Below are 8816 nucleotides of genomic sequence, written 5' to 3' on the forward strand. Positions count from 1 at the left end.
CCTGAGGTCAGGGCAGACCTCTGAACTGCCTCTTTCTTAGCTGCACCGTCTCCACCCAACGTGGGCCGTCCCTCCGCCTCTGAACCCTGTTACTTGCCCAGTTTCTGTTGGGCTGGGCTCGCCCTGCTAGGTCAAAGGTGCCTGCTCAGCAGTCAGGGATGTGGCCGCTCCGATAGGGGAAGGGGGTTCATTTTCCCAGAGTTGGGAGAGATGCCCCTCAGGGCTCTGAGGCCAAGCCTGGGAGTGGAGTGGCCGGGCCTGCAGCCAGCTCCCCCCTCGGGATCCCTCTGGCCCTCTGGGGGGCTGCAGCCGTGAAGCGGGGGCTCCTGTGAGTGCCTGCCGGGCGCACAGTTCTCGCCTTCTCCCCAAAGTCTGGCAACTGCGGCTGAAGCGACTGTGAGCCCCCGACAGCCCAGGAACGTTGCTACAAGAACGGTGATAACGTCAGAACCTCGCAACGCGGGCGGCGGGCGGGGCCGGGGGCAGGGCCTACGCGGGCGGAGGGCGGGGCCTGGGGCAGGGCTTCCTGGGGCCGGGCCAGTCATGGCAGAGGACGCGGTGGGGGCGGAGTTCTGCCTCTCCGCGCTCTATATAAGCGGCCAGTGGCAGCGGCTGCGCGCTGCTCGTGACCTTCAGTGTGCCGGATTCAGCGCAATGGCGCCCTCCAGGAAGTTCTTCGTGGGGGGGAACTGGAAGATGAACGGGCGGAAGAACAATCTGGGGGAGCTCATCAACACTCTGAACGCGGCCAAGGTGCCGGCCGACACCGGTGAGCCTTGGCCAGGGAGGGCCGGGGTGGGAGGGCCGGCGTGGCGGCGCCCTCTCCAGAGTGCTCTTAGCTGGTGTCCGCGTGGTCGTGCACGGCTGGGGACCAGGGCTGTCGGGGTCCGGGCCTTGGCCCCGCGGCCCCAGGACCCGGGGTGTGTTGACGCGGAAAGGCGGGGCCGCATCTCACGGTGCCCTCCGGCTGTGGGTCGTCGGGAGGATGGTTGCCCCGGGGCGCGGACGGGGGCTGCACCCGCCGAGAGCGGGGGATGGAAGCGGAGCCCAGCCCCTGCGGGCGATCGGGAGAGGCCGGCGGCAGCCCGGTGTGTGTGGTAGGAGGCTGAGTACGGGCTTAAGCTGCCCCCTAGGCGCGGGCTTCGTGCGCTGCCGCACGTAGCCCGAGACTCCTCCCCGCGCCTTGCCTGGGCGGCCGAGTGGCTTTGGCCTCCTGAGCTACCGCTCTGACCCTTTCCCCTCGGCGGCCTGCATGACTCCTGCCTTACGCGGAAGGGGCTGAGCCATTTGGGAGTGAAGAGCGATCCTACCGCTTTCTCCAGCCTGGAAACGGGAAAGCGCAAGGCCTCTATGAGCCAGTCGACTCGCTGCCACCCTCGGCAGAGTGCAGTCCTCAGCCCTTCCCCTCCCACGCACCTAAGGCACAGAACCCCGGGTCTTATCAAGAGGCATCCCCTTCTGGTTTATTAACCCCAAAGACGCCAGTACAAACCCCAGGAGTTGGCCGCTTCTGCTTTTGCTAAAAACCCTTGCCTGGCCCGGTTCCGAAGGTGGGGATGGGCTATTTTAGAAGGGAGGCGGGGTCGGCCCTCAGAGAATGCTGAGTCTAGGAGGCGCCCAGGCCCAGAATAGCCTGGGGAAATCGGAGCCACAGCTGTTAAAAGAGCAGAGGGCAGGGCAAGGGCCATCGCCTCTCAGGGGTACCTGGAAGGCTCAAAGAGTTGGGTCCAGGCCCAGCCTGAGCTGCAGAGTGGACAGAGATTATCGTGCTGGTGTGAAAAAGGGCAAAAGCAGAACTAAGAAAGTGGTGAAGGCTAGGGGGCTCCCGAGCACTGGATGGGGTCTGGGGAATGAAGGCTTCCTGTGACCTCATCCCCTCTGTCACCGTCTTATCCTCAGAGGTGGTTTGCGCACCCCCCACCGCCTACATTGACTTCGCCCGGCAGAAGCTAGATCACAAGATTGCAGTGGCTGCGCAGAACTGCTACAAAGTGGCTAACGGGGCCTTTACGGGGGAGATCAGGTGACATGTGGGTGGGTGGTGGACGCAGCCCTCATTATTCTCATGAAGGGGAAAGCGACAGGGTGGGCTCCCTGCTGAACCGTGGCTTGTTCTCTTCCTTTAGCCCTGGCATGATCAAAGACTGTGGAGCCACGTGGGTGGTCCTGGGGCACTCGGAGAGAAGGCACGTCTTTGGGGAGTCAGATGAGGTTAGTAACCAGGAGAGGAGATAAGAGATGGCTTATCCCAAGACAGATGTCTCACCAAGTCTGTTCCTCAACAGCTGATTGGGCAGAAGGTGGCTCACGCCCTGGCAGAGGGACTTGGAGTAATCGCCTGCATTGGGGAGAAGCTAGATGAGAGGGAGGCTGGCATCACTGAGAAGGTCGTTTTCGAGCAAACCAAGGTCATCGCAGGTATCTCTGGAGAAAGGGACCTTTGAGCCTAGCCAGGGCTACGGAGGCACAGAGGGTGGGGTCATATGCCCTGCAGCCTGACTTGATCCCCACGCTGATGCAGGAAACGGGAGGGTGAGAACCCTTGTATCCTTATCGCTTCTGCTCCTGCCCCATGGTATAGATGCCACTTGGAGTTCCTTTAACGGCCGCCAGGGGTCAGTAGGCCACCGTCACTCATTCCCTGGGGAAACAGCTGGCTATCTCCTTCCTGTTCACCCTTCCACCTGTGATCTCTGTCCCACAGATAATGTGAAGGACTGGGGCAAGGTTGTCCTGGCCTATGAGCCTGTGTGGGCCATTGGTACTGGCAAGACTGCGACACCTCAACAGGTAACCAAGCCCAGGAGCCCTACCCTCATCTCCCCTGCCTTGGTAGAACTGGACAGTCACAGAGACCACCGGGGCCAACCCCTCATTTAAAAGACAGGAGAGGGGAGGGGGAAGGGTAAGCTGGGACGAAGTGAGAGAGTGGCATGGACATATATACACTACCAAATGTAAAATCGATAGCTAGTGGGAAGCAGCTGCACAGCACAAGGAGATCAGCTCCATGCTTTGTGACCACCTGGAGGGGTGGGATAGGGAGGGAGACGCAAGAGGGAAGAGATATGGGGATATATGTATACATATAGCTGATTCATTTTGTTATAAAGCAGAAACCAACACACCATTGTAAAGCAATTATACTCCAATAAAGGTGTTAAAAATAAATAAATAAATAAAAATAAAAGGAGAAAAGAGAGTGACATGTCAAAGGACATCCATTCCAGGACCTGGGTGGGATCGAAGCCCCGGTGTTCTATCTCAGATCCCAGGGTTCTTGTCCCAAAACCACACTGCCTATCTCCACTGATGCCCACGTTTTTTGCCCCTTTGAGTGAAAGTCTTAGTCTAGCTTCTTGTTCTAGGCCCAGGAAGTACACGAAAAGCTCCGGGGATGGCTTAAGTCCAACATCTCTGATGCAGTGGCTCAGAGCACCCGCATAATTTATGGGGGTAAGTGGGTTTGGTTCCAGCCGGAGGTGGAGTGGGCTGAGAACCCGATTGAGTCCTTCTTCAACGTGGAGGTAGGGCTGGAGTACCCCCTCCCATCCCTGACCTCTCCCCCTCTCTTCTCCCTTCCCAGGTTCTGTGACTGGAGCAACCTGCAAGGAGCTGGCAAGCCAGCCTGACGTGGATGGCTTCCTTGTGGGGGGCGCTTCCCTCAAGCCTGAATTCGTGGACATCATCAATGCCAAACAATAAGCCCTGCCCGTCTCTGCTACCCTTCCTGCTGAGACAGGGACTAGGTAGCTCAGAAGCCCAGTAACTGTACTGCCCCCCCACAACCTTCACACGTGCTTCTGATGGTGTCACCTGCTGCCTCTTGTGGCCTAATCCAAAATGTACCTCTTCCTTTGCCGTTTACACCCTACCCTGTAATGGTTGGGACCAGGCCGCTCCTGCTTCCACTTACTGTATCAGTTGGAACTCAACCTGTCACCAAGGTGGCTTTAGCTTGGCTGAGAGGTGGGAGGGGTGTTTGCTTATGGGTCCCCTCAGTCCCCAGTGAAGGCAGGAGCAAGAACCCGTCCTGTCCCATCTCATGCCATGAGGTCAGGGGCTGAGAGAAAGTCCTGTCCTCTGCTGCGGCCGGGCTGCTGCCCCCTCCCACGGTGCCGATGCCTGTGTGTGTTGTGTCTGTGAGCAGTCCCGCGTGTGCGGGGAAATAAACACCTGGCACTAAGCCTTGGGGTGTGTCCTTCTTCACTGAACTTGTCCAGATCATCTTTTTCCCTTTTGAGGCAGCCACGGGACCCTTGTGCAAAAACAAACAAACAAACAAAAAACCCACAAACAGGTTTCTACAGCAGCACATCTCTTCCAACTTTTACTTGCAGAAATGTCTTGTGTACCAGGCTGCCCCAGCCTTGAGTAACAGCTCCCTCCCTTCCACCCTCTGGGTGGCCCTGGGGCTGTGGTGCTCCCCAGAGCTTGGGGTGGGGTGAGACCCAGCCTCACCGGCTTCAGGCAGCTGGTCTAGGCCAGCAGTGCTGCCTCCCCCCGAGGGGTGGGTCAAGGCCCCAGCGCAATCTGGTATCACAGGGGTCACCGGTAGAGCAGGTAGCGCTTCATGGCGGGGGGCAAGGGCAGAGCAGAAACGTGGCCTAGCCGCGTATCCCCCAGGGCGTGGCGCACACACAGGCGGCTCAGGTGCAGAAGGGAGTGTGGCTCAGCTGGGAGAGAGAATGAGGGAAAGTAAGTACGGGTGCAGCCACCAGCCAGACATCATCAAACCACGGGGTCCTGCCCAGAGTCCCTTCCGTTTTCCTGCTGCAAGTCTGCTCCCACCTCGGTTCAGGGGAGGTCTAAGGTGCTCTGAAGTTCTGCATCTGCTCTTGTGGTGGACGCATCATGGATCTCACACGTCCCCGGTCGGAGTTGGGGTGAAGCTCTAAGTAAGGCCCTCTAAGCAACAGGCCGAGGCGGCTGTGACCGTGGAGCTGGCCCAGGCTTTGAATCCAGAGAGGCCCCAGAGCTGGGGCTGAGGAGGTGAAAGGAAGGGTGGCCCTCCTCCACTCTACAACAGCTCCCATGGGCTACAGGGGAGGGGCGGCCACCTTCTGCTGCAGACTTGGCAACTGCAGAACAGTTAAGTCCGCTCAGCCCCAAGGCCCTGCCTCCTTCACTGCTCTTCCAGGTGCCTGGACCTCAACGGCTCCTTCCTGGGGTTTGACTGAGGAAGGAAGTAGGTATGTGTCAGAGTCAGAGCCCAGTGAGCCGGGTACACACTCCGGGCGCCTGGCACCACCAGTCCTCTTCCTCTGGGACTTGTACACCTAGCCCAGGACAAATCTAACCCTTTGCACCTCTGGCTCCAGGGGCTGATCTCTCCTGTGAAGCCCTAATCCCCACAGTGCTTCACTTCATTCTGAGGGTTCACCTCTCACTAGCAAGTTGCTTTCCCAAGCCTTACTTTTACCTCTATGGCTGTTAGAAAGATTGAGTTAGGTAACAGCTGTGAAGACTCTTAGCCATTCCTGGCACTGAATAGAGGTAGGAGACGGGTCAGATGAAGGCCAGTTCCCTCTGCTCTTGTAAGGCGTTGAGCTTCCAACCCAAAACCACAGACCCCAGTGACAGAACTTACTCTCCCCACACGTGCCCCAGGCCTCACCTCTCCTTTCGCCCAGGTAGCTGATGCGGACCTGGCACTGGCCCCAGACAGCGCTTACTGCTGGATAAAGGGTCCTGCCCTTCAGTCCGCGGAAGGCCGGCCCCAAGTAGGTGCCCCCAATAGCGTAGCCCAGAGTTCCCTCCTCCATATCCAGAACCACCAGCAGCCTCTCCGGCACCTCCAGCTGCTCACCCTGAGGTCCGGCTGGATACCGGGGGGCCTCGGGCCCCTTGCTCTGATGGTACAGCTTCCCGCGCCCAAGGTCCCAGCCCCACGACTCGCTGTTGCTGCCCAGCAGCGCCGCATAGTGGTCAGCCTGCAGCGGCGCGAGGGCCGTGGCCACGCCCACCACAGCGTGGGTGCCCCTCTGCTCCCGGGGCCAGCTGATCTCCCAGGCGTGCAAGCCCCTCGAGTAGCCCCTCTTACCCCGGGCCCCATCAGTGCTCTGGGCCACGGGCCGCCGTTCAAAGCACAACCCCCCTTCCGTGACCTCGATGTTCTCTGAGCAGTCCTTGGGGTTCCAGCCGTGGCGCCGTTGGGCCCCCAGGTCAGGAGGGGGAGCCGAGAGCAGCTCCTCCAAGCCCTCGGGACAAGACAGGTCAGGGTACAGGGCCTGCGGGGTGTGGGTGCTGCTGCCGCCGCCCCCTGCCGAGGCTGTCTGGCCCATGGAGGTGAGGAGCTGGAGAACTCCCCTAAAGAGGCTTGCTGGGGCGTCTCTCTTCTGAAAGTCGAGCTCCCGGTCGGGATCGACCTAGAGAGGAGTTGGGAGAGAAGAGTGTGTGACGCGAGGGATCCTGGAGGGGACTCCTCACCCAGGCGCCCCATCCTTTCCCCAGGTTTGCTCACCGCCCCGCTCCTCCCTCTTTGCTCCCCCAAAGCTCCCAGGCCCATCATTACCTTGCCCTCACCCACCTGTCCCTGTCTCTCGAGACTCGCGAGTTCGCCGCCTTTCGGCCTGTCGAGAGTCCTTTCCCCTCGCGCGCCCCGCACCCCTGTCACCGCCCTCGAACCTCGCAGGGCTTCCCGTGCCGGGAGGTCGCCGGCCCTCCGGAGCAGCCCAGCCTAAAGTGGCCGAAGCGCGCCGGGCGCAGCCCGCCGGCCTCTTCCGCCGCCAGCACCTCCCCCAGGCCTCGCCCCGCCCCACGGTCCCGCCCCCACGGCCCCTCCGGGCGGTTAACTCTCTTGTCACCGTCTCAGGTCGCGCCCCGCCCCGAGACCGCGCCCCCGCGGGGCCCCTCGGGTGGCGGTTAACACTCGGCTCCGGCCTGGGCCGCTGGGGGCACGTAGCGCGTAGAGCCCATTCCCGGGCGGTAAACCTCAGGTCACAGTCCCAGGCCGCTCCTCGCCCCGAGGCCCCGCCCCCGCGAGGAGGGGGGCCGGGCGCTTAAATCTTACCTGGCTTCTATGGAGTCCGCCCCTGGCCGCCCAGGCTCGGAGTTAACCCTTTCATGGTATCATCGCTTTGGAGGTCTGTTCTCCACCGTCAAGAACTTTGAGCTTCCTGGGCCAGCGGCTCCTGAGCCCCTAGGGATATGGGACAGGAGGTCAAGGAAGGGCTTCCATTGTGGTGACATCTATTTCCGAGTCCTGGTGATTCTGGGTCACTGTCACTGGGCTGATCTTTTTCTGACTCGGGTTGTGAGTCAGCCTGCTCTGTGCCTGAGGTTCTGAACTCCTGAGTTTCTGGCTCTGAACGGTAGGCGTCATGGGTCTGCGTGCTGTTCTAGCCTTCATCCTACCCGTCAATCCATCCCTGAGCTGTCAGCCACATCTGGTAGAGTGTGTGGATAAGACCTTGGCTGTGAGTGAAGCTATACCGCTAATTAGTTCTCTGACATTGGAGAGGTTGCCAGACTTCTCTAAACCTGTTTTCTCTTACGTAAAATGGGAATAATGATGGTACTTACCTCACAGGGTTGTTGTGGAGTTGAGATAATCCAGGGGAAGCACTTAGCAGAGTCTGCTAGATAGTTTGTACTCACTAAGCATAGCTATTCCTGTTTCTTAACATTTACTAAGTGCCCACTTCATAGAGAGGCAATCTAATATTAGTGGTAAATGATGTCAGCTGTGGAGCCAGGCTGACTGGGTGTGAACACCTGAAGGCCCGTATGCGGGGTCCTTGGGCAAATTTATTAACCTCCTCATGCCTGTTTCTCCCTCTGTAAAATGGAGATACTATTGGTATCTACTGCATAGGCTCTAGTGAGGATTCAGTGAGGTTATATACATGTAAAGCACTCAGTTTCTGGTTCAAATTTAATCATTTGTGCTGAGCACTGAGGATTAAGCAGGGAATCTTCAAGGAAGTTACAAGGACATTTATGAAACGGTTTATCGTGCGGTAGATAAAATTCTGGATATCCAGAAAGTACTATAGGAGTAAAAAGGATGGGACTCCTAACCAGAGATCAAGCAGTTCAGAAAGGAAAGTGTCCTGGAGGAGATGACACTGGGCTGAATCTTTTTTTTTTCTTTAGTATTTATTTTTTATCTATTTAGGCTGCCTGGGGTCTTAGTTGTGGCACACTGGATCTTAGTTGCGGCATGTGGACTTCTTAGTTGCGGCATGCATGCGGGATCTAGTTCCCCCACCAGGGATCGAACCTAGGCCCCCTGTATTGGGAGCACGAAGTCTTACCCACTGGACCACTAGGAAATCCCTGGGCTGAACCTTTAAGAATGACAAGGAATTTGCCTGAGAGGTGGTTTTGCAGGACTGGAGGTTGGATTAGAGTTGCTGCACGAATAAGACATTCAGACTGAGAGGTCAACATGAAAATAAAACAGAAGCGATAGCTGGGTTTGGGGAAGTTGGAAGATTTCAGGGTTGCTGCAGCGTGAGACGCAAGCCTAGGGAAGTCGGTGTGAGATCAGGAGGGCTTGCAGGCCAAGTTAAGAATGCAAATGTTACCCTGTAGGACAGATGGGTAATGGGGGAGCCACGTAGGAGAGAGGAGGGAGAGGAACATGGTTAGAAACTTCTTTTAGAAAAAGCATCCCGCCAGCAGTGGAGCGGCCCAGGTGACGTGTTGAGAGCCTGGAATAGGGCAGTCAAAATAAGGATGAAAAGAATTCAAGAAACACTGATGAAACTGCAAGACCTGGTGACTGATTAGATGCTGAGGCCAGGGAAAGGAGAGAGAGAAAGGGACGTTTTCTAGACTGGAAGACTTTTTTGGAAGGTGGTGCCACGAGA

General features: G+C 58.1%; 2 protein-coding genes across 7 annotated transcripts; one reads left to right on the forward strand and one right to left on the reverse strand.

Annotated features, from left to right (window-relative positions):
• The first annotated feature begins 528 nt into the window (after positions 1-528).
• On the forward strand, positions 529-4186 carry TPI1 (triosephosphate isomerase 1). The gene is made up of 7 exons (XM_022577456.2): positions 529-769; positions 1900-2023; positions 2127-2211; positions 2286-2418; positions 2705-2790; positions 3369-3456; positions 3587-4186. The coding sequence occupies exons 1-7, from the start codon at positions 544-546 to the stop codon at positions 3703-3705; spliced, it is 861 nt and encodes a 286-aa protein (XP_022433164.1). The 5' UTR covers positions 529-543; the 3' UTR covers positions 3706-4186.
• Positions 3925-8607, reverse strand: SPSB2 (splA/ryanodine receptor domain and SOCS box containing 2). Of its 6 annotated transcripts, none has more exons than XM_022577460.3 (3): positions 6530-6753; positions 5618-6368; positions 3925-4676 (listed from the first exon to the last, which is right to left on the reverse strand). In XM_022577460.3, the coding sequence occupies exons 2-3, from the start codon at positions 6282-6284 to the stop codon at positions 4549-4551; spliced, it is 795 nt and encodes a 264-aa protein (XP_022433168.1). In that variant the 5' UTR covers positions 6285-6368; positions 6530-6753; the 3' UTR covers positions 3925-4548. The 6 variants fall into 6 exon arrangements, 5 of the variants coding, with proteins under 5 accessions (XP_022433168.1, XP_089776359.1, XP_022433169.1 ...); XM_089920233.1 differs by having other exon boundaries at positions 6515-6676; XM_022577461.3 differs by having other exon boundaries at positions 4559-5176; positions 6530-6861.
• Positions 8608-8816: the final 209 nt, after the last annotated feature.

This window comes from Delphinapterus leucas, chromosome 11 (genome assembly GCF_059928025.1).
Source record: "Delphinapterus leucas isolate spDelLeu-1000000601 "Yukka" chromosome 11, BTC_Dleu_Yukka2, whole genome shotgun sequence".
NCBI classification, from domain to species: domain Eukaryota; kingdom Metazoa; phylum Chordata; class Mammalia; order Artiodactyla; family Monodontidae; genus Delphinapterus; species Delphinapterus leucas.